Source organism: Seriola lalandi, unplaced genomic scaffold, assembly GCF_002814215.2.
Source record: "Seriola lalandi dorsalis isolate HSWRI2012SDOR001 ecotype SW California unplaced genomic scaffold, Sedor1 jcf7180002054795, whole genome shotgun sequence".
NCBI lineage: Eukaryota > Metazoa > Chordata > Actinopteri > Carangiformes > Carangidae > Seriola > Seriola lalandi.
Genome location: NW_019525348.1, coordinates 3,017,003 through 3,042,342, shown reverse-complemented (window position 1 = coordinate 3,042,342; position 25,340 = coordinate 3,017,003). Strand labels below are relative to the sequence as shown.

The window sequence follows — 25,340 nt, the reverse complement described above, 5'->3', positions numbered from 1 at the left end:
AGTATTACTTGATGATTCAATTGAAATTGTGAACATTTTATTCAATTAGAAGTCAGAAAATGTAAAACGCCAACCTTTCAGCAAAGATTAACCATGAAGACCTTCAGCTGAGAGGTATCATTTGAGCATTTATCGAGCACAGATTGGCATTTATTTGAAACATGAATACACAGTACCAAGAGAAATACAAAAAAGCACTTTAAAATCAAAAACACATCTGAACATCCAAAAAAGATAAAAGAAATCAGGAAACAGTCAAGTCCTCTCGAATTTCTCTCTGTTCCTCGTTGTTTTTAACTCTGCACTTGATCGTCCTGCACAGCAAATCTTTTCCCGTCACTCTCAAATTGATCGCACAAAGTCTAGTCTGCACTTTGGTGGTAGAGGGGCAGGTGTCAGGATTTGTCGGATGACACCACATGTCAAGACATTGAGGTTTTAACCTCCAAAGACAGCTGTGTGTGTTCTATACATTCTGTTGTTTTATTGACCTCTGGTCCAATACATTGCTTATTAAAATACAGAGGCTATAAAAAATATTTTTTCACTAGTTCAGCATTAATGACCCCTATATGTATATATTCATAAATAATTTAATACATAGATAAATAGATATTCTGTGTGTAGATTATAAACTTTCATAAAAGCATTTTTTTTTCTGTACTGCCAGAGTGACTAGAGTATAAATGCTGAAATGATCGAGGGTTGCTGTCCGACCCTGATGTCCAGTAGACTGGGTGAAAGGCCGAGAGTTTACATGCGGGTTGGCGCTGGTGTTACGTGCCAATGTCCCCCTTTCAACGTGCCAGGCTCTAGCTCCGCTGGCACTCATTCTTACTGCAGGTGGCCTGACGCTCAATCTGCCATGTACCCTCCTCGTATGTGCAGTAGCAGATTGTGCACTCATCAATCTTCACCTCTCGGCCGGCCGGTATGACTGCCGTGTCCGCGTAGCAATTTGGCCCTGTGGGTAGTAGAAGAAAAACAGATTCAGATGGACTTTATATCTTTTCAATATGTTTCTTTTGTGTTGCTGGCATCATTTGGCATGTCACGTTATTGAGGTCGGGCTCTGAACACTGAAAATGTGTGATTTGCTTTGCTTTGTCAAATAATTTATTGTTCAAATTCTGAGATGTGCACAGATACAAAGAAAATCATCCATACGTCGGTGTTTGAGTAATTTTAAAGAAGACATACCCATGTTACACTCCTCTGTGACATTTTCTACCACTAGACCAATGACTGCATATACACAGTCATTGTACTAGATCCACCAAGGACACTGTTCATTGTGTTGAAATGCAGTTTAAGGTCTGAACACACAATTCAATGTCACATTCTTTTGTGCTGCCCGAAGGATCCCAATCAGTTTAAAATTCCACGAATTCACAGACACCCTTGTCAGTCCGGACGCAGGTGATTTATGAAGCGCAACAACCTGAAAATCCTGCCATTGTGTCGTTAGAAAAACTTGCTTGCTCTTTTCAGTCTATAAAGCCACTAAGTGACAGTAAATCTGTCTCTTTTTTGTCAAATGAATTAGAGAGTCTGTAACTATAGCTGTAACGACAAACAATCACACTTCATGGATGGTGAAAAGGCAACCAGATTAATTGATAAACAGAAAATCCACAAGGCTTAACACTTGCCATCGTGATATTATCATATGTGTATTATTAACACAATATTAATGTTGCATTTTTTTTTAATATCCCAGTTATTGTCAGTACTGGTATATCTTGACACCCTTAATGTGAATCGATAAGTTGACCAAGACTAAAAGAGTATTACACTGCACACTCATTAAGTCCTGGACAAAACTATTACTTTATGCCACAACCTTTGATACTGTGTGTGTCTGAAATCACCCACTACTCCCTATATAGTCTACTATATAGGGATTATAGTGCTGTTCAAATGTATAGTGAGAATTACAACACCCTATATAGTGAAGTCATAGTATCCAACAATGCATTGTGAAAAAAATAGTGTAGTACCGATCGTCTCTAAGCAATATATACCATCATGCATTGTGCTCACTCTGAAAGAAGGAAAAACGATCTTGTTTTTTTTTTTATTTTGTCGTTATAGGTTATAGTCCCCATAGATGGTGTGAACATTAATGAATGATGTGTTAAAATATATAAACAAGCGTAAGTCCAATAAAACAACAAAACACTAGTTAACCCAATTATACTCTGGTATATCTCTGCCACAGTAGCTAAAGTTAGCTAAAGTTAGCTACTGTCAGCATCGCGAAAGCTGTCAAAGTGACATTACTGATAAGGAGTGTTTCTCGCTAATTTAACAGGGTGCTAACTGAGGACACAAGCTAATGTTGAAAAGATTTGTGCCTTTATTTCTACTGACTTGTGCAGTCTAGAAATAGCAACATCTCAGTTAGCTAGTTACTGAACTATTAGCCTATAAGTCGGTTAGCTAACTCACTGCATCCACCACCATGAATACTGGGTTTTTTCATTTGACCAGAGTTCACTGAATTTTGAGTTTACCAAATGTTCTTGCTGAGCAGCTGCAGTTACCTGGCTCTGATTAATGCCATTACACTGAGCACAGAGTCACATTCAAGTTTAGGTTCAGGTTCACCTCATGGATACAACAAAAGTTGCATTTTATATTGTTGTTTTGGAACGATCAATAACAAGGTTTTAATAATGTTATTCTAGTCTACGACCCGAGCTGCAAGTCTTCTTCTATCTATGAAAATACAGTGCGGAACAAAGGCCAATGGGACACAAGCTTGTTCGAAAGTAGGACAGGACTTAAGTTATTCTTTTATTGCTGCTTTTAGATGTCATATCTGCTGCAGTGACCAAATTTCCATATGGAGTTCAGCACGGTTAGACGTCCTATTTTGTTTCTTTAAGATAGTTTCATGACATCTCAGTGAGCTTGAATGTAGTCAGTCAAAAAAAAAAGATAATGAACACGAGAGACTGAATGCGCTGCCCTTCATTTCATTTCTCTCAGTGGAAAATGGGCTCTCACATCTGGGCTTTCATTGATTCGTTCCCAAAATAGTGTTCTGGTTATGTGAATGTAAGAGGCACAGAAAAATAACAGCTACACAAGCATCAGGATTTATGAACAGGCTATCGCTGGTGGTGTCAGTGGCCAATTCTGACAGGATTTAATTCAGGATGAAACCAATGCTGAGCACATTTATAGAGTGAATGAGTTTTCACTGGGGTCCCTTTAAAGGTGCCATGAATCATCAATTGGCTTTCTACCTGCCTATCAAACTAAGCATTGGCCATCATTACCATGCTCTTCATACCACTGGGCAACCGCTTACGGTTTATGTAGAGGAGTATTTTCATTCTGGAAGATCGAGCTCTCATCAGGGAAGAGATGAATCCTGGGATTACAGTGATTGCGCTGAATTCTTAAGGACCGATTCACATGGTTATCTCTTTCACCGTCTCGTTCTGGGATTCAAACATTCAACCCAAGCCTTTTTGTTTTCATTAAGACTCAATTTGAGGTGTGCACATGAGAGGTATTCCTTACACCACAAGTGAATCAGAAATTTTACTGAACTTCAAGGTGGGAATACACAGTGGAATTGTGCATAAAAAACAAAATTAATTAACAGTTTTAGGAGACTGTTGTTTTTATTATTATTATTTTTGAGGAACTCGGCTCACTAATGGAAATTTTGATGTTAGGTAAAGGTTGTTAAGAATTATGAGTAGCCGAGAGAAAAAAAAAAAAAGAGCTACCACGGGAGCCCGGCTTGCTTCGTTCCTCCCTTTCATATGACATTGTGGGCACAGAAATCCCACGATGGCAAACATAAATGTGCACCTTTTGTCACCTACAGAATCACCTTCTTTGGTACTAGGTGTGATGGGAAGCTTTTGTTTAGTCAAAGTGCCTCCGTCCTCAACCACTGGCTGGAAAAAAGTCCCCATAAATCACCCATTATCTCTAAAGCTGCATGGTAAAATATAAACACTGAGGGAATTGTTCCACAACATCAGGTATAGCATAACAATGGCTATTTCCCTTAGACTAACAAGGTCTTGAGCCACTCTGTTGTATAATTAAGATCCTGATAAATGGGGAGTCTTTCAGCTGCAGCCACCGCATTTCATTGGACGGCAGCACACCAGAAGGAGCGTGCTGGCACATCAATCAATGTGAACAGTTTGCCGAGGCCTGTCAAAATGTCAACCCTAACACATTTATAAGTCTTCAGATGAACACACACACACCCTATCTGAATAACAACTCATCCTGTGTCCCGCGCTGCTGTCGCTACTGATTCATCATCATTAGCAGCATTTAGAACACAGTGTGTCGAATAAAAGACGCATATGTCAAGGATATGCTGGGAGAGAAAAATATGAAAAATAATCATGCACTTTACAAAATAAATCAAAAGTACTTCCTGGAGCTGGGATTAAACCACAGCCTGTCAGCCAGACATTCACGGTTGCATGACACTCGTTTGTGTTAATTTATGCATGGATTCGGCGCCACTGTGCTTACTCATTGCCATCACCCTATTATTCTGCCAGTCATATCACACCCACCTTTTTGTCATTGCTTCATTAATATAATATATCCCCATCTCACCATCACTCTCTGTCTTTCTCTGCCTCTCGCTCTCTGTGGCAGGAAGAGATTTTTATAGGCACATCAGGCTTCACAAGAGCTTTTCAACGACACCCGAAGAGGCAGAAACAAATGGACTGTGCATGTGCATGAACAGTTGGACTCAAACTGTCACTACAGCATGTTAGAAGTTGGCACGGGCAGTGTGTGAAAAAGATAGCCATTAGCACCTGTGGCTTTTGGCTCTGTAGCAGTGCCAGATAATAGACAGGGAAATGAGGACACATCCCAATCATCACACCCCTTCATTCTGAAATGTTATAAACTTGCAGGGCTCCATTATAAGGTAATGGAAAAAGAAGAATAGCAGAAATCACTCATCTTAATGCATTTTTTGAGTACATTTGCATTATAAATGCAGAATTAAAATGACCTTGCTTTCCAAAGACAGGAAGTAGGAGAACTTTTGCAGGGAGGGACTATGATTTAAGAACAATATGAATAATTTGTTTCAGAGATGCTGCGTGAAACAGGTTCAGTCTTTTAAATACGGCCCGCCTCACACAAAAGCTACAGACACTGGGTTCTTTATGAAAGTGCCACTTCATGTGAATGTTTGTTTGCATATGTTGTCTCCAGCTACTGTTCCCAATGATCATCTTTGTGGCTGAACAACCCAGCTGCACACAAGTAGCACGACTGTCATAACCGATGTCCTTCACAGCGACAGAGCCACAAACCCTCGCCAGTCAGCACAGCGGTGTCCAGGTGATAGGCTTTACTAGAAGATCGTCATTTACTTAAACCTCATAAACAGCCCTGACGTCAATGACACCTTCCTGTTTAGTTTTGTTACTCTCTTATTTCTGTATTGTGAAAAATGTATTTGGATGTGACATTAGCAGTGACTTTTATTCAGAGGAAAATTAAGAAAATAACCTCTAATAAGCAGACCAAAGCCAAAAACCATTCAGTTACCCAGTAGTAATCTAATTGCTAAGTCATAATGTGACTAACCATTACCTTCATTTGAGAGACCTTTCTCTGTTGTTAACATAACTACGAAGCCCAGTAATGGCAAATGGCCTTTAGATAATAAAACAGCAGTGAGACTGGAAAGGGTGAAAGATGGGGAAAAACTCATTTTAATCTTTTGTAAATTCATTAGATGATGCAAAATGTCCTACTTTCCCATTTCCAGTTTATCTAATAAATGAAATCAGTGTACACCTAGTTATTATTCCTGATTATATCATAACCCACAGTCTGTGTGTAACGTGTAACAACAGATTGAAACAAACCGATATTTAAAAAAGAAGCAATAATTGTACTGTTAATTAACACTGCTCCTAAACAGTGATTGTCCAATCGTGGCTTAGCAACAGGCCTCTCAGGTTATCGATTTTTCCACATGCAACTTTAAAGCAGTGTGAAAAAGGCTCTAATAACAGCAATATTATGTATCTTCAGAATTTGGAGGGCTGTGTCTTTGGTTAGCCTTTCAAACCCAGAGCAAAAGGTTTAAGTAATAAATTGAACAGTCTATCTAGTTTTTGCAGCTTTGGGAACATGCAGCTTTAACCTCACTCTCTTTTTTTGTATTATATAATTCATGTAGCCGTATAAGAGCAGGCAGTTCTCTCACGGTTTGCTTTAAAACCATCAGCAGGAGGAGTCAGAGGGGACGAGCAAGCAGCAGCAGATAAATAGCAGGTGTGCCAGCTGACAGCTCAGGTATGTCAATTAGGCTGATGAGCTCACACACACAGCTTGTGAGATTTAACAGCGACAACACAAATGAACCAACAGTGATCACAACATGACGTAAACCACTGTTCAAGGTTTATATCCGCTGACAGCAAATCTTAATCTTAATCTTAATCTGGAATCAGGCAGCTATACAATCCGCATTACAACTGGGACACGGGAAGACAGGACATAACTTGTGAACATCATTTGGGGATATATAGTAAAAAATATCTTCACACAGTCCCATATTGTTATCACTTATTCTCCTTGCTTAGATTTTTCTTAATTTTTGAAAGAGATCTCTTTAGGATCTGTTTCCAATTTTTCCACAGATGGATCCATGTTTTAAAACAACAGTACTTGGTATCACCCAAAGGTTTTTGAGAACACAAATTTTTAAGATCTTATTTATGATCATACAAGGAAATATTTCCATTATAATTTTGCGCAAATTAGAAGGGATCTTTTAGAAAAGTCAACAAAACATAATTGTGAATGGTCTGTGTTTCCATTGAGCTGGGTTTTCTCGCCTTGTGATATCATTCCAAATAAGCATGGCAATCGATTGTAACTGCGATTTCGATTGTATCCACCACCCTTGTAGTATTTAATTGAAGGTGATGAGGGCATCCCCAAAGGCAAACCCCTTATATCTGCTCCTGTGGCGACAAATGAACATACTTCACAATACTGCTTTGATGCTGCCAATTAAGGATAAACCAACACACCTTCATGAAGATGATACAGTTCAGTCTCTGTTCACTAATGTACCATTGGAGAGGGTGATCTTAAGGAGGATCTACAGCGGGAACAGGATCTCAACAAACATCAAGATAGATGCTTTATAAAAGCTCATTAAGGATGCATGCACTAAACGAATATTCTCCTGTAATAATAAATGCTATACTCAAACAGATGGGGTATCTATGGGATCACATCTTGGACCGAGTTCTTGCATATTAGATGATGACTGAATTGGAACAGACTACAATCATGAAACCTTCAAAAGGAAGGCGCCAGAAATTTCTATGCCGCTTTGTTGAAAATACTCTCATCCTGGAGGTTTTACAGTGAACCCTGACCGTCACCACGTCTCTGTCCTTTGGAGTAACTTTACCCTTAAATGTGGTGATTATTAGTGGATCTCCTGGTTTATTTTTTTCATTTCAAAACAAGTCGGCTGGAAAGACTAAAAGGTCAACTGGATTTCTCAACCAGCTCAGTGAGTTTTGGCAGTAACCTGAGCTACATGTGATCAAATCTGTGACAGTCTTAATTTCAGACAGAAAGTCACAGTTCACAGTTGTCTAGAAATAAGCATACTTTTGTTAAAGGTCCCATATTTTTACACTTTTCCAGTGTTTTATTTGTTTTATTTTTATTTTAGTTTTGACATCCATAAGAAGATATATTTGTGGTTTTAAAAACCAAAAACCACCTCAATGTAGTTTTACATCTCCTTCCTCAGGCTTCTCTCTGGAGCTCTAGTAACAACAGGTTGGTGAGCCAATCAGAAGAGAGGAGGCTCTGATCCTCTCCGCTCACTGTTTTCTGAGTGATCCAAATAAAAATATAGCAGATTTCAGGTAAACACTCAAAGAAACCAAATCCTACAAGGTTGGAGCAGTGACTGCTTTGTTGTGACATCACAAAGTTACAGAAGTCCTGACGGCTGGTTTTAAGGCTCAGTGTCTGAATACAGGCTGTGTGCATTTCTCTGTGGACTGAGGCTTTGATACTTTCACAGTATAAATATAGAACCTAGACCTGCTGTATAATCAAACAACACATGGACATCTACCTTTATACAATATGGGACCTTTGACTTCTGGGTGAAATTGAAGATCGACTGTTTAAAAAAAATGGTAATGGTAAATTAGCTATTTTATCATTGTAACATGTAAGAACGAAAAGCTTGACAGGCGTAGCAACAGTAAATAGGGACTGCAGGGCTTTGCAAAGAGTCTGTTACAAACAAGCACTAATTTTTGCATTCATTGACTGGGGCTCTGTTTACTGCACTACTCCTTATCTGTGTTGTCAGGGTGAGATGGAGGCTGCTTCAGATGGACCAACCACATCATTTCACATTCATATAAACAGCTTCCCTTTCACTCGTGTGTGTGTGTTTGTTTTCTCTTATTGTGTTCCTTTTAAAAAAACCTGTCACGTCTTAAACAACCCTCTATGAATCATGCCTCTCTTAATTTAAATGAGGCTCTATCCCTCTTGGCAACCAGGCTACCATGTCTCGTGTTGCTCTATTTGAAGTGATTTTGGCCCCAGTTCAGACTGTTTATCACATCCCCCCCAGATTAGTGTTGACCCTAATGTCTAAGTCTTGAAGAGCACCGCTTGTTTCCTCATGCGTTGCCAAGGCGATACCCTGCAAGAGCAAAGGACGAGAGGGAGGGAGCCACGGCCGAGGTGCCAAGGAGAGAGGCTTCTCCTGCATTGATTTTTTTTTTCCCAGACCATTCTTCAAAAGCAGATGCTGAAAGAGAGAGAAAACTTGGCTTATAATTTACAACAAACACTTCTATATCTTTTATACCTATATGTCAAAGAAAGAAAAATAACATCTCAAATACATTGACAGCAGGAAAAAGAAAAACTAAAGTATAGAGCATGTTTTCCTTCCTCTCCTCTTTGACTGGTATTGACTAGGTGTTCTTTGGATGAATCAATATTGTTTAATTAAACTTTATGGAGGCAAGCAAATGATAGTCACAAACTTTAGGGGGGTATGAAACTATTTAATTGCAATGTGTTCCACTGCTTTAAGATAATGAGTAAAAAATGATGAGAACCTGCCTCTATTCACAGCTGTTCTTTGATATTCATGAACAACTGTCTGGGGTGGATGTAAGCGATACCTCTCACTTTCATCTTCCTCCCCTGGCTCTTCCCCAAGTGTCTCCTCGCATACAAGCTGAATAACACATCTGAGACAGGGTGCTCTGCCATAAGCATTGATTTTGCATGCCTGAAAAGGCCAAGATAATGCCTGTGCATAATTGATGAACTTATCAAACATTGAAATACTTCATTGTGATTTATATCAATAGTGAGGAAAATGGTAAAGAGGGCTGTTAGCTGGGAAATGAGGGTAAAAGACAGCAGGGATGACTTGTTGAATGAGAAACCAAAGCTCAGTTTTTCTCTTTACAGATCTGCTTTAGTCTTTCACTTCATTTATTCAATTTTCTTTCCTTTTTCCTTTCTTTCTTATACTTTTACACTCTTAAACTCCAAGACACACTATCCTTGTATGGTAGCACGACACATCTGGATGAGTATTTAATTCGTTCCCATTAATGAGCTGAGCTTTGATGTGGCACTTTGAGTTCCTGGGAGGTCTTAACATCTGTCTTGCACCTCAAACAACATCTGTAGACAAGACAAACAACAGAACCAGAGGAGGAACTCTCCGACGACCTCCAGTAACCTTATTTTACATCATCAGTATTTCATCAGCGAGCCACCACCACGGCGGCGCTGTCTTGTATTGAGTTCTGCGTGATCAACAGTGGCGAGGTGGGAGTTGACAATCATTGATCCTCATCATTTAAATCACAGCGTCTGTAAAAACCTGCCAAAGAAGCATCATGAATAAAAGACAAAGTGAAACTCAATGTATAATCGTTTTGATGCTGACACGAGCTTGGGATGATGTCTCACCTGTTAATGCTTATGTCTCCTTGATGTATCTTCCATTACTTAAATAGTCTAATAGTTTCCCCTATGTACTTCATACTTTAATATGTTTAAACAAGTAGTAGTAGTAATATCTAGGGATGAAGATTGGTGTTGTGTGTGTGTGCATGGTAGAGTGTTAATAATAATAATCATAATAATAACAATAATAATAATAACAATAATAATAATAATATGGTAATAGCGAATATCATGTACAACGTCCTTATAACAATAACAACATATAATATATTCACAAATTCACATTTGCATACAGCAATATAGAAATAATCATATTATCAACCATTTTGATAATCATTGCTGTATTTACGTAGTGAAGGTGGGGAGAGTGACAGAGGTGCAAGCAGATAAAAAGATAAAAAACAAGCATCAATTGTTGTTCACCTTCATGGTCTAGACCTCGTACCTACCTGTACATATTATCCTAAAAGACTGCAATAAATCATCACTGGATGGGATTGGACTTCTCCTGGTGTCTCATTGTGCCTGACCACACACCCACGGTGTTTATATATTACCTGGAAACCAGCATACAACCATACAGTCTTTAATATCCAGGCTTTTTTTCGTTAATATTTTTTGTGTCCTGCCCTGTCTTGAATAACCCCCAGACCGTTGTGGATTGGAGTCTGTCCGCTGAGGAGAGACACGCCCTCTCTCTTCGCCCCCCTTAGATGGAGGGAAGTAGGTCCAGTCTGCCTGTTGTTTATTGTTTGGTGTCTTACATGCAAATGCAAATGCATATTTGTGATAATTAAGTCTTCAAAGCTTCATTATTTTTGATGGATGAAGCCCTGACAGATACCTCCATTCTCTCCAGCAGGTGGAAGGTGACGCTCACAAAGATGTCTGGTGATTGCAGAGAGTGTTTACACCTCATGTTTACACAGTGACAGTCCTGCCAGCACTGTTCATCAAATCAGAGCCAGAAATATTCTCCGTCCAACAGGAGATTGTTAAACACACACTGATAAAAACATACTCAACTCTGCTTAATTAAAAGTTGGAGCTCTGATATCAATATGAAATATGAGAAAAACAGCAGGAGTCAGAGAAACAACAAAGGAAGTTGGCACAAATTTAAAACTCTATTTATTATTAACATATAAATTTCACCTACTGCAGCTTTAAAAACACAGTAGTCTGACTGCTGCACAAATCAACTGTAAAAGCTGCTAAAGGCTATTTCTGCATTTTCATAAATACCACTGTGCTCCTGTTGATACTCTAAAAGAGTGTGAGACTGAGCTGACAGAGGATGCATGACGATGTAGGAGCAGACTTCTAATTATAGCTAAGTGCCATACAGGTGTATAATAATAGGAGCCAGCTTAAGGGGCAATGGAGCAATCTAGTATTTCACTTCCATAAATCTGAGGGGGTTCACACAAGACAGAATTAAAAACCACGAGAGCTTGACTTTCAGTCCCTGTTGTTCAAGCTATAAATACACTGCAGTGTACAATTCCCATGATGCAACTTGATGGGTTTTTTAATAGATTTGTTAAGTGGGAGGAGCTTTGTCAGGTCCCCCTGGTTCCAGAAGAAAAAGTGCAGTTCATCTTCTCACTGACAGCAGCTGTGGCCCAATTCAGGGGCCACATCCTTCAGAGGCTGCATTCGAAGACGGACTGCGTCACAGCGGCGTGACTATCAGATTGGTGGGAAATGAGTCTTTCTTTTCTGGGCAACAAAGGCTCTAACAAGTGGATCCGTCATGGCCCAACCTATCCCAAGATTCATAATGAAAATAATATGGCAGCAAACAGAGAGCCTGAGGATTACACTGTTAAATGTAAGTATTGGGTGTCGGCTCAGTTGAACAGCTAACGGCACATCAAGTTATGTGTTGCCAAGCTTTGTGATGCAACGGTATGGGCGAAAACTGGTGACACAAAGTTAATTTCAGTTCGGCCTTCACGGCCTACGATGACTCTGATGGCCGCATTCCCTTGGAGGCCACGTATGAAGGTGTGGCCATCAGAGTCATCCCTGAATTGGACCACAGCTAGTGTTAGGTAACTGTCAGTCAAAGGTATAATCCTGTGTACATTAAAAAAAAAAAAAATCAAAGAAGAACTCCCAAGGTGCATTTTGGCAAGATGTCAGAAGTCTCCAAGCCTAGAATCCGCTGGCACGGCTAACTGTGGGTGACAGCTAAAGGCTATGTTGCTGAGAAACTTAAAAGTCTGGAGTTTAAATTAATTTACTTTTGATCCGGCGCCAATTTTGCTAATTCAGCACCTACTGGACTGTGTTTTGTTCACAAACTCGACAACAAAGTGTTTTTAATTTAAGTCCATTTTGATTTGAGCCTCTGCCTGGCTTCTCCACCACGGCAACAGTTGCCAAGGCTCTTGGTTGTTATAGTATTTAGAGCCATCTGTGATGCCACATTGACGGAAAACACGCTATCACTCAGAAACAATGATGAAATAATTCAAACTGATAGCCATAGCATAAACCCCTAGTACTGTTACATTATCCAGGAGGCTCCAGCTTCTCTGTGTTGGGGTACATTGAGGATATCATTAAAAGAAAAACTTGAAATAGGGATTTAAAGCGGGGGGAAAAGTACTTCTAGAACCAGCAGCTGCTCTCATTTCGCAACTCTTATTAAACCGTCTCTGACTGATAAAAGCAGACAGATTTCAAACTCCAGGCCCCCAGTTTATAGCGCAGGTTTCGACAGCTCCTCCACAGCCACAAAAGACATTACACAACTGTTTTCACAGGCTGAGAAGTAGCCCACTCCTCGACATGAGTAAACTGATCTTAACGTGTAAAGTCAGTGTAATGCCCCTTTAACTGCAGAATCCCATAGGACTACAATAATTCAAGTATTTCCAGCTGAGACTGTGAGAGTGTTAGTTGTGGTCAGGTAACTTAGCCTCTTAGACTTAGTGAGCTCTGTCTGGTGAATGGTAATGTGTGGTAATCTTATGGTAATAGGGACTGATGCCGTCCTAAAACTGAAAATCCTCATCGGCTGAATGAGCCTGCGGATTTGGTGGGACTTTTGACTGCAGATGCATGTTCTCCTCAAGTCTGCCACATCCCTGCACATACTGTACTGTATCTACATCTGTCTCCTTGACTGATGTGCCTGCGAACGCAACCCACAGCAAATCCACTGGGCATTGCACAGGGGAAAATATGGAGCACTGCCCAAAACTCGGCACAAAGCACTCTCAGCATGATCAATATGTGCATATATAAAAAGTGGGTGAACAGCAAAAAGGGAACAAAGGACCAGCGTGTATTCCCCAAGATTACAGCAGGCAAATATTAATAGAGCATGTAACGCTTCATGACTGCCAATGTTTTCGACTTGTTATCTCTGGACGTTGTGAGACGGGATTTTAATATGAGTGGGAAAACCTTTGATTGATAACCAGTCACGAACATTCATTACACGCAAATGCTTAGGTCTATAATGTTTTATGAGCCTAAAGTGATACATGAATTACCCTAATGTGATATTCTGGGTGTAATTATAATGAACCAAGCAGATGGTAGACATATGCGTAAGAAGGTGTTGTGGTGTTGTGACATATTTCTTTTTTCTTTTAAAGATGAATTTCTATGCAAAACAGTTGGTTTTGTAATTTCACTTGGACATTCTGTTATATCTAATTATCTTGTGTTCATCATTTAATGTATAAATGCTCAGTTTGAACAGACAGCATGAAATATCCAAACATCTTGCTTACATTTTTACTCAAAAATGATATTAGCTGTTCTGTCGTCTAATAAGTGGCTCATACAGACGAAGTATTTTAATGTGGAGTGCACTGTATATCTTGTCTCTGTCACAGGGATGCATTTTCCCCTCCTCATGCAGATTGCTTGCTCTTGTTTATAGCAGACAGCCTGCACCACTTTAAGATTCCAAGTCAGATACATATCGCAAGTCATCATTCTTTTTGCTGAAGGAAGCAATGTTGCTGACATTGCCATGTTGCATTAGAGTCACACCAAGAAAACAAGGGGACATAATCTAGGACATGCTGTCTGGAATCATCCGAAACAACTTCAGATAATCGACTCTGAGCCGCAGAATTCCTTCTCAGATGGGCCGGAGCTCTCAAACCAATAGGATCATACACTCACAGCCCCTCACAGCAAAAAACCCGAGCAGACCTCAAATCTCTACCAGACAGCAGTGACGGATTTGGAACATACGCTGCAGCCTCCATCAGATAAACTAAGTAATTATATGACATTAAGACACGAAATGTTTTTTTCCATAACTCATGACTTATTAACCATATTTTTGGTGTGACTTAGATCTCATTGCTTACATGATTACAAATATGAAATCTGATATAGAAACAGACTGCAAACACTGCAGTGCAGCACGCTGCGTTCTTTGCGTCAGCGAAATGATTTGTGCTACCTTGCCCTCGTAACTCCTGCTGAGGTGCCCTTGAGCTAAAACATCTGACACTGACTCTGCTGTGGTGGAGCTAGCACAAGCAGACTGGTTGTACTGGAATACAGTGTTCACCACTTCACTTCTACTCACCGCTCTTGCAGATGGGACAGCACTGATCCGGCTCGTACTCCGGGTCCACGCACTCTGTCTGAGGGCAAGCCGCCACCGAACACAACACCTCCCCACTTGGCTCACACCGGCACTTCTCACATGGAGACACCTGGATAACAGAGAAGAAATAGTTATTAACACCCTCATAAACAGTTCACACACAGATACACACGTAGAGAAACAGTCTTCAGAGGAACAGACTTCTCCGCTTAATTAATTTCTTGCTATCTTTGACTCTGGCTCTTTGTTTGTCTCAGTGTCTGTCTCTCTCTTTTTTCACTGTTCTGTCTCTCCACAGCTTCACTATCCAATCAGGCAATATGGAGAAATCAATAGGAATGGGAAACAAAAGAAAGATGCTTCCAATTTTCTTTCTGCATGAACAGAGAATGATAGAAATAAGTCGGTTATCCAAGTGTTCCTTCATGTCCTGAAATAGAACAAATGAGGGACAATGGCTGGGACTGATTGTATACGTTTGGAATTATATGCAGCTCCTACATTTCCCATGAAAGGCTTCATTTGGCAGCTGCTTGCATAAAGCTGTACACCTTTAGTCTTAACAAGAGAGCAAAGGTTAATTCTACCAGTGTTGCTGCAGATAGTGGAGGCTTGCGCCTCCGCACAGCACTTCACTGTGAAAAATGGAGCGAGGCAGCACTTAGTACAGTGCCCCAGAACTTAGCAATCAAGCAAAAAAAAACCTGCCTGTTGCTTAGTTTCAAAGCAGCCCACCCCCACCCCCACCCCCCCACACACACATATACACACACACATACACACACTGCACAGTACAAAGGCTGATGTATGCTGCTAGTGAGATTTCTGTAGATTTCCCTCAGAAAAGACTTGACATAGAGCTGTCGCTAACACCACGTGTTGGGAGAAGAAAATTCCATATTAGCTTTAACCTCCTGCTGAGACACTCACCAACTTACAGAGAGGCATTAGGCGCTAGTAAATGTAGTTTCTCATGTGACACATAACACCAAGATTGTGGTGCAATCCTGAGTCGAGCTTTTCAAAGAAGTGTCAGAGGATAAAACATTCAAGATTTCGCTGGTGTGTCTCTGTGTCTCTTCATAAACACCCACATGTAGGAGCATGCTCTTCCAGAGTTGTAACATTACTATAACTCTAATTCTATCATGTGTATCAACAAACTGAATATGGAAACACTCTGCTGAAGCTGCACTGCTAAATTCAGCCTCTGGTAATATGCCGGCGTTGTGTGAGAAAAAAAGACAAGTGCTGACCTTTGCCATTATAAATCTGCCTGCCTGCTCGCTTGCATGCTGCAAGGCAAGGTAACTAGTTTCTGTGTAGCGCCTGTGATAAACTCCATTGAATGGCGAGGAGTGTTCTGTCAGCACTTCTTTCAAGTTTGAGCATGTCAAAAATTGAGTGAATGCAGTTAATGGGCTCACCTTAAACTCTTCAAGCGAGGCGTAGATCTTGCCCCGAAACTCGCAGTAGTTCTTTTTCTCTTTGCACTGTGGGCAGCATTGGCTAGTGTCCACTTTAATGCAGCGAGGGTGAACCTTGGGACATTCTGGCTTGGTGCACAGAGGGCCCTCGTCTGTGCAGAGGCAAGGGCACGTCGAGGGGCCCGGGGTGAACTGCTCTCCGATGGCGAACACAAAGCCGCTCTCGTCCATACAGCCTTTGCCTCTGTAGTCTGGGTAGGCGTACTCGTCGATGGCGTCCAGGGAGAGGGTGACGTCACTAGTGGGGCCCTCGTCTATTTGGTTCAGGCTGTCCTGTTCGCTCCACAGCTCCTGGGACTTCCCGCCCTTAGATCCCTGTGCCTGGGAGTTGAGGTTTGGCCTGGTGCGGCTCACGACAGTCCTGTTGGGGCTCAAAGTATTGATTTCCTCTGGCCGCTGCTGAGCGCCATATCCCAGCGGCTCCTCTGGGGCCTGCTTGTCCTGATGTTTGTCCTCCCTGGCTTGGGTCAACACCCTTTCCAGACGTTCTCGGCTCACTGGTAAGGTCGCTATAGGATTACACTGAGCGCCACTCATCAGGAACCCGAGAACAAAGAGAACTTCTGCTGTCATGGCAACGAAGTGCAGCATCTCTCCCCACCACCAGCGAGGTGGGAAAACACCTTGGCTCACATAACACACTTCACATCTCAGGTGTGAGCCAGTCCATCTGGAAAGAGAAAATTAAACTGGGGTTATGTGCTCAGTATTTTGTCACTTCTTATCCCAGGTGTGGGGTTTGTCTCATTTAGTAGAGCAGTGCAAGAAATTCGGGCCACTTCAGAGCACTGTTCAATCATGTCGAGCAAACATCCCACTGAGTGTGACGCAAGCCATAGGAGCAGTGAATTGGATCCTTCGGACAGGGACTATTCATAGGGCTGTGTTAGGAAATCAATACTGCTTCGTACTGTAATACTTCCCCGCATCAATTGGTCACAGCAGTGACAGAGTAAGAGGAAAATCACCAAAGGAGGACCTGAATCTAACACTCTTAAACTCCTGCTCCTCTTACGGAACAAAGCAGTGGGATCAATGTCTGCTTTATTTAAATGAATCACAGTCAAGTGTACAAAAGCAGAAATTGATCTGAAAATAGAACATAATTCTAGTCTGGGAAGATGAATTTACTATAGCTGACAGAAGTAGGCATATCAATTTCAAAATGAAGCCAGATCTGCTGAAGCCTTCGCCGTGAACCGAATATGCATCAAAACTTCCTCTAAACAGAGCCCACTAAATTCCTCATTGTTTTCTATTAAACAAAATAAAAGCACATCACTTTCTTTACAGTTCTGAGGAGTCAATATACAGCAGCTCAAGCGAGTGAAATCCCAGGCTCAACAGCAGACGTTGCAGAGGCTGCACATTTTTGAAAAAGCTTTAGTCAATGTTTTTGTTTCATTCTCTTGCTTAACTTGATTTACTGCGGCGTCTTGAAATTCAAATGCCTTGCTATGATGCTTTGCTGCTTGTGGTGGCCTACTTCCATTCATTTCCCTCACTCCAAATGTTTGGTGTCGTCGCCGAGCTCCGTTTAACAGGCTTCAGTTGTGTTGACATTTATAGCTTCTTTTGAAAGGAAGGTGAGATTACACCGTATTGACTGACACTTCAATTAACTGTAAAGTCCTGCCTGGGCTTGTTTAAGAGTAGTTCACCATATTGATTAATTTGTCAACCTCAATGAACACAGCTAATTTTCAGCAGAGCAATTAGGAGCACTAAACAGAAAGTGATAAGCAACCGAGCACTAAGTAAACAGGAAGTAAACATGATTAGTGTGGTAATATGCAGATACAGCCGACATCATGTTGGGACACTAATTCTGTGTTCAACTATGATGCCAGAGTCCCTACATGTGTTTTAAGTTATACATTTTGATATTTAGGAAATCTGATCCATTCTGAGGGAAAAAAGGCTAAAATTGACTTCTGGCACGCCACCGGTATTTGAGCGGTGTTTTGGCTGAATTGCTATGTTTGAGGCAGAATCCTTGGAGCTGCTGTGGAACTGAGAGGAAGCAGAACGAGGTGCATACCGATAATGCTGCTGCAGCTGAGAGAGGGAGAGAGGGAGAGAAGGGGAGAGCGAGAGAGATGAGACCAAGCCTCATTAGTAAAAGGACCTCATTTGGCTTTTCTCAGCTTCACCTCTCCACCTTAACAGCTGTTACTAGCTGTCACACAGATACTGCTGCTGCCGTGCTCTCCGTCACACTGAGCTCTGGTTGGGCACAAACTAGCCGTGGCACCGCAGCATCCTAAAGGATAAGTCTGCCAATAGATATGCATTTTTCTCACTGTCAACAGATCCAATGAAAAGATCACAACCAGCAGCAAACTGATCCTACTAACAAGTGTTAAGCTATATCTTTTTTCCTCTGCCATGGAGCTCCATTGTTGTCCAGAAACACATCGTGAGCCACACTGTTGTACTTGCTAACACCTTCCCTCATTACAGTGAACACACACAATGTAGGTTATGGTGAGTCACTTCCAAATGTAACAGGGTTTGTACAGTGTGTGATTCAGTTTGCCATATATGGAGTAGTCAACCCTGTCTCCTAGAATTTAAGTTTATACAACTTAAATACACCAGAAAAAACATTTTGCGGGAAACATTTTCTACAGACATAATGAGGATATGTTGTTAATTTACATATCTGGTAAGTCGCAAATATGTTGATACTGAACATAACAGTAAAATTTTAGACAAAATATCTGATCGATAGATAGCTAGCTTATTTGCATGCTAACCAGCTAGCAACATTACTTTCCACCACTGGAGACAGCTCTTGGTGTTCTTCTAGACTGGTGAGTGAACAGCTGAAAATGCTAATGCCGGCTGTGTAGCATTAACTTAAAAATAGCTCATTTACATAAAACCTGCATGAACCTAACCACAGATGGGACTCTGGATGCAAACCCTTGTCTTTGGCGTGATAGTGATGTGCTTTCCCTTCACCCAAACCACCTCCTGGTAACTCCGACTTCATTGGTTGTTGCATCTTTGCACATTGTAGCAAATTTATATCAAAATCTTCCAGTGTGAACATGTTGTGTGTGTTGTGAAGTATAACAACTAAATGCTAATTTTACATTGTGAAATTGGTCATGCAACATGAAATAGCACAAATAAGATAGCTAAAATAACTTCTTCTCTTGTGAGCTGGATCTCACTGAGCCGAGCAGGCTGACCGGTACAGACAATAATAAGCAGAGAAATAGACTCAAGCCTCTTAAATTATTTTTCCACCCAACAAAACAGAAAAAAGAATCGAGGTGTTGCTAACAATCCGCTTACAGTGGCGTCAATACTCACTACAGCACCAGATGTGTATTAATCCATGGCTGAAAATAGTCCCCTCAAAAATGCACTATTTACTCTCTGAATAACTAATCCTTAAAACTGCAGTGCACAGCTGTTTTATAAAATACAGAGACCTCTTGAAAACAGAAATATGTGACCTGTTTTACAAGAATTATGTCTTCAGCAAGAATGAATGAGGTACTGAGACAGACTTACAGACTGTTAGTTTAGCCTTTTCATGGCACCTAACAATAAGAAAAATATACAATAACACCAGCTGTGCATTAAAATCTTTACAACCACATGTGTATTCTCTGGATGTGCAAATTAAATCATTTGCTACATTCATTGCATCTTAATGCCATCTTTAATACAGATCACATATTTTCTAAATGTCTGTCTAATTAATTCTCAGCCACACAGCATAATGTGTATCTCAAATGCCATGGGATTTTAAAGGCTAGACTGGAACACAAATAAGTCCCTTCTGGTGTAATGGTCCAATACCACTGAACATTTTCAAGATGCCTTTGCGGGTACTTCTTCTTAACACTCAGGTTCAAGGTATTGCAACTTTCCTACATTTATAGTGTTGCATATAAGGCATTTGGCGAAAGGTCATGGATTTATCTTTCGCCCCCAGCCCTGCAGAGAATTCTGTTTTTTTGCTTCACTGCTCTATCTTGAATACTTGCAAAGGCATTCTGTCAGGAAGCAAAAAACAAAAAAACAAAACAATAAAAAAAAACACAGCAATGAACTGACATAAAGATGCGATACAATGTCTCACTATACATATCTGAAGCATTAGGCACAAGCCTGTGTTATGGACTGTTACCCAGGCAAATATTAATTTGAGTGTAATGAGTGCATAATTTGTGATAAACTGCAACCATGGGTCTGTAAAAATCTCTTTTAGGACCCAAACCTCATGTAGCAACTCTGTGTTTTTACCAGCAAAGCTTGAATAAGCCACAGTCAGACTCTTAAACTCTGCACAGGTGTGACCTGAAACGGCCCGTGCTCGCTGAAGCCTTAGACTAACTACTGGTTGCAGCCATCAATCAGCAGCATACTAGAGTTTATATAAGCCATCATCACTGAGTTTATTCACACTTCTGACACATTTGAACACCCACTTCAGAGCAAACAAAATCAGCACTGTAAGTGGAAAAACTCTCAATTAACACTTGTCAGCTCCAGATAATTATCTCTGGAAAACAAACACTAATTAATGCTTGGGAGAAATAGCTGTATATTTTTGTCTTGAAGAACAGTCACCTTTTTTCACCGTGCACAGTTAAGCGGTCATGTGGTTTTCTTGTTATTCGGCTAGTGACAGGGCTCTGCACGGCTCCAAACACTGAAGTGGTCCGAGCCATTATTGAGTCACATAAAGTGCTAAAATGGCACGTAAGTCCTGCCAAAAATGGCCAATTAAAAAAGAAATATATATGAGAACAATGCAGCAAATTCAGCTTAAATCAGGTCAATTTTAAAATGCAACACCATGCAATTTGTATTACCCCACCATGGGTCCCGTGGTTAAACATGCATCAAAATAAGTTCTACAAAACCAAGACCTCCACTTAGCTTTAATACTGTGTTAAAATGTAATCTAATGGTGTTCTTTAATTGATTTTTGATTACTAAATAATGATGCTGCGAGACGTTATTTAGAGTGTGTTGGCAAACACAACTACACACACAGCTACACACCCTCGGAGTAAAAGATCTATAGGTCTTAATTATACATATTACTAAAACATCTCTGCTCATATATTCAAAGATGATATCGAGTGAGTTTCATTTTCTCACTCCTCCTGGACGGAGCCAGCCTGCTGTACGGTCAGTCTGAGCTCAGACCACAGATGTGGAAGTTGTCAGTTCAAACCTCAGGTCTGACAGGTCAACCAGCAGGGGGACCCCCGCCGGAAACTCAGCAGCAGGGGAGGCAGATTTCCATGAATTACAATATTAAAAAACATACTCAAAAAACAGAAGTCAGTATCATTGAGGAAGCCAACCCTTAAGTGAGTAATAAATAAACTATAACACATAGTTAAATACAGATTTTAATATGCTCTACAGCTGTGGTTCAAAAACCCAAATAGGAGCGTTTGGACTTCTGTTATTGGAGTTTGTTGCATGAGGTCTAACTCCTTGTTGTGGTCTTACTGAACTCAAACATTAGTAATGTCACTATATGTTACTTAGTTAGTTTATTTATTGTCCCCGAGGGGAAATGGGTGATATAATGTACATTTTTGCCTGTGAATGATTTTTGTCAAAGAAATGAAACATATATTTTTTCATGCACGGCCCAGATAACATATACAACATGAAATGTTGCCTTTTTTTCATGTGTTTTTCCATGTCTTGTGGTTTTTATCCTTAGTTTATGGTAAAGGAAAGGGTTTGCACATTGATTTTTCTTGTACTAATGAGGTTTAAATAAGGTCAGAAAAAATATTTAATGAGAACAAAAACAATTATTAAAGTTTTGACCTAATGTCAGGGGCTCTACAACTACATAAATGGTGTGTAAAATTTGCAATTAAAGTTAATTTGGATTTTTACCTCTGTGTATTTTTACTCATGCATTCAAAAGCAGCACTCAGTCTGGGTTTTGTCAATGGGGATCCATTTCTGGGTAAAAACTGAATAACTAGAAATGAGGTGAGTTTTACAGATACCTTATGCTGGCGCAAAATCCAGTAACAGTGTAAAAGATTACATCTCCTATTAAATATTCACAGTGACCAGACTGTGATATGAACTGGACCATACATTAGAAATCTCCTCCCCTCCTCCTTAAATGTGACCTGTTCCTGCTTCAGGAAGCTCTCCAGCTTGATTTTCTGCACACAGAAAATCGTTTCCACTTTCCACTGACATTTAAATGTTGCTGTTGCTTCCTGCGCTAGAGAGAATGAAGTCAACATTAGCCTCAGTGTTTGGCAGCGGGAGCGGGTTCAGTCATTAACGTAGATATGAATCCCTCTGTCAAAGGCCAAAGTTCTGTTTACATCTCAGGCCATTGAACACAGCCGACTTGACCACTGAGGTGCAGCAACAATGATTAATCAAGCAAGGACTCAACCTGCTGTTAGTTCACGGTTCAATGATGCTCACCATCACATTGATTTATGACTCATAAATTATTGTCGTTTTCATTACCCAGCAGAGAGAATAAGGCCCATAAGTCATGACACAACAACCTGAGCTCAGAGTCAAATTTTAGCTCCACCTTGACTAATAAGATACTATTATTCTCACAGATTGAATTGGCATGGCTTCAAAAGTAAACAGCGAGGCGGTTAAGATGTGTTAAGGTTGACCTGCCTCTTGCTGTCTTGTCTGATGTCACTCAGAAAGGTTTCTTCCAGGGAGGTTAATAGCTGTTTCACTCACACAATCATGCTATAAATAGGGCCAAATGTACTGTGGCAGTGCTCTCATCTCCAGGAATTTTCCACACCCGAGCAAGGATGTTTTTTTTTTTTTTTTTTGTCTATTTGTTTATTTCTAATTACCATTTGCTCTTCATAAAAAAAGGAGCTGTATTTAAAAGAATAAATAGGCAAATTTGATCTGACTGAAAAAGTGATGCAGCAGAGAAAGTGATACAGCAGCAGCAGCAGCAGCAGCAGCAGCAGCAGCGAGGCTCCCAGCATCCTTCTTGTTTTGATGTCTGTTTAAGGCCATGCACAATGTAAGTCTGGCAATGAGCCTCCAAAAACAAGCAAACATCACATCCACAATGTCTTGGAGAAAAGAAAACAACTCCTGCGATGTCCCTCTGTAAAACTCAAACTGGATGTCACTGAGAGGAAAACCATCTCCTCAGGACTGGAATTAACTCAGACAGACAATATGCCCTCACCGCTGTGTGCCCTGCATTTATTGCACATTACAGATTCTCCTACTTACACCGTTCCAACATCCCAACATGCCATCGACAACACATGGGGGAAGTGCAACAATTTACTTTGAGGTCTACTTCAATTTATGACAAAGCAGATCACAGGGGACGAGATGTGAAATGTTTAGACAGCGGAGGCTAGTGGGCTTGGATCTGACAGGGCTGAGAAAGTATTGAAATAATGATGCCACGTTTAAAAACTCGTTTTTTATACAGATAAACAGCGTGAAATGATGAAATCCAGTTAGAGCAATAAGGGACACTAAGGCAGGATCCAGAAGTATTAAGCCATCTGCCAGTGAGTAAAGATTGCTGCAGGGCTGTCTAATTGAATTTTATCCTCTGACTGTAAATCCTACGAGTGACCCAAATCAAAAGAAAGTTTGCCTAAACATGCAATGCAAAACCAAGGGCCCCTGCAAAACTGTCATATAATCTTAAGATTATGTGCGGTGGAACAAGGTGAGAATTTGCTCCTACACAAAGCCTGCCAGGAAAAGTCTGAGGCAGAAAACACATTATAGTGAGGAAAGATGATGAAAAGATGATGATGGCGGTGATGATGATGTAGCCTTTTTGACTCATGCCAAAGTCTTGTCTGTCACACCCAGATATGTATTGACATTTAAATGAAAGCGTGAATAAATCTCCCACTTGAGCGACTGATAAAACAACAATCATCAAAAAAATTAATAAATAAATAAAAATAAAAAAAGCATATTTTTCTCTAGACACTGTCACCACGCAACCACCTACTTTGCTGGACACTGAATTCATTTAATGATGCATACATTGTTTAATGCGCCGGGCTGCCTGGTCCACTGTTTGAGGCTGTGTTGGCTGGTTGTTGCATCCTGAAGTGTGTAAGCAGACAGTCTTTGTGCAGCCTGTCAAATCCCTCTGAAGCTTCTCAGAACATCCCTTAGTCCTAGTTACATCCAAATACCAACACAGCTTCACTTACACTGGAACACATGCAGCCTCCACAGGTGCAACAGCCTTCTCCTGCATTAGTTCACCACATCAAGCTCGTATGAGCATATAGGTGATGGATGCATTTTCATTTTCAGGCAGGTTTTTACTGTAACCTTGAGTGAGTGAGATCTCGCACGGAAGCAGCTCACTCCCAAAGTTGATGAGAAACCTGAGCATTGAAGCAATTTAGTGTAACATGCACGAATAAAAACACTGCAGCCCCCCTCCCTACACACACACACGCACACACACACACACACACGCAGCAACACTGAGATTATTCACCTGTGATCCTCGGGAGTGTGTCCGTATCCGTCAACGCGCCGGCTTCACACACACAGCCTTCGGACTGTTGGGCAGCGGAGCTAAGGCAGCAACAAATGATCTGTAGTGAGGAGATGGAAACTGACGCTCGTTAAACCGGTCAAATGCACAGTTTCCCCGGAGGATGCTCGCAGGTCATCAGCTCAACTTTAATCGCCACAGAGAGTGAGAGCGCTCCGTCTCCCGCGAACCGCCGCTGTTCGCAACTGCCGCGCTGCTGCTGCTGATGTTCCTGCTCTATACTGGCACTTTGTTTCTCACGGTGACCAGAAATAAATAATTTAATAAATGGGAGGAGGTGGAGGAGGAGGAGGAGGAGGAGGAGGAAGGGGGGGGGGTAGCGCTCCGACGCCACGTTCAGCCGAGAGGCCACTAGATGGAGCAAACTGGGGGGGAACAACAGGCAGTCAATTAGCCGAATGGATGTTTCACAGGTCGGTTCATAAGGTGCGCGCGCTGCTGTGATTAACGACTTTACTTCATTATCTCGAATTAGGAAGTCGTTTCCGTGACACGGCTCGGTCCCTGGATAATTTGTTGCCGAATGAGAAAAGACCAAAGCACATTAAACAAGCAGGGAATTAGAAAATGCGGGCCCACATAACTGTCAGTGTAACAGGCCACCTGAGTGAGATACATCAAGACTCATTCAGGGCCGCAGCCAGGATTCTACAGACACTGTGGTCATGAGTCTCCTAGCAGCCCCCCCCCCCCCCCC

The 25,340-nt window shown here is 41.0% G+C and overlaps 1 protein-coding gene across 1 annotated transcript; it reads right to left on the bottom strand.

Moving 5' to 3' along the window:
* Nucleotides 1–128: 128 nt before the first annotated feature.
* vwc2 (von Willebrand factor C domain containing 2) lies at nt 129–24,864 on the bottom strand. Its single transcript, XM_023425689.2, has 4 exons — nt 24,584–24,864; nt 16,027–16,756; nt 14,579–14,708; nt 129–964 (listed from the first exon to the last, which is right to left on the bottom strand). Exons 2-4 carry the CDS (start codon nt 16,675–16,677, stop codon nt 813–815), a joined length of 933 nt encoding a protein of 310 aa, XP_023281457.1. The 5' UTR covers nt 16,678–16,756; nt 24,584–24,864; the 3' UTR covers nt 129–812.
* Between the last annotated feature and the right edge of the window lie 476 nt (nt 24,865–25,340).

What these genes read in the sequence shown, in the direction of transcription:
- vwc2 (XM_023425689.2), bottom strand. Translation starts at nt 16,677, where the DNA reads ATGCTGCACTTCGTTGCCATGACAGCAGAAGTTCTCTTTGTTCTCGGG. An exon ending in CCTCGCTTGAAGAGTTTAAG is followed by an intron (nt 14,709 to 16,026) that starts GTGAGCCCATTA and finishes TCTGTTATCCAG; the next exon opens with GTGTCTCCATGTGAGAAGTG. An exon ending in CTGTCCCATCTGCAAGAGCG is followed by an intron (nt 965 to 14,578) that starts GTGAGTAGAAGT and finishes TACTACCCACAG; the next exon opens with GGCCAAATTGCTACGCGGAC.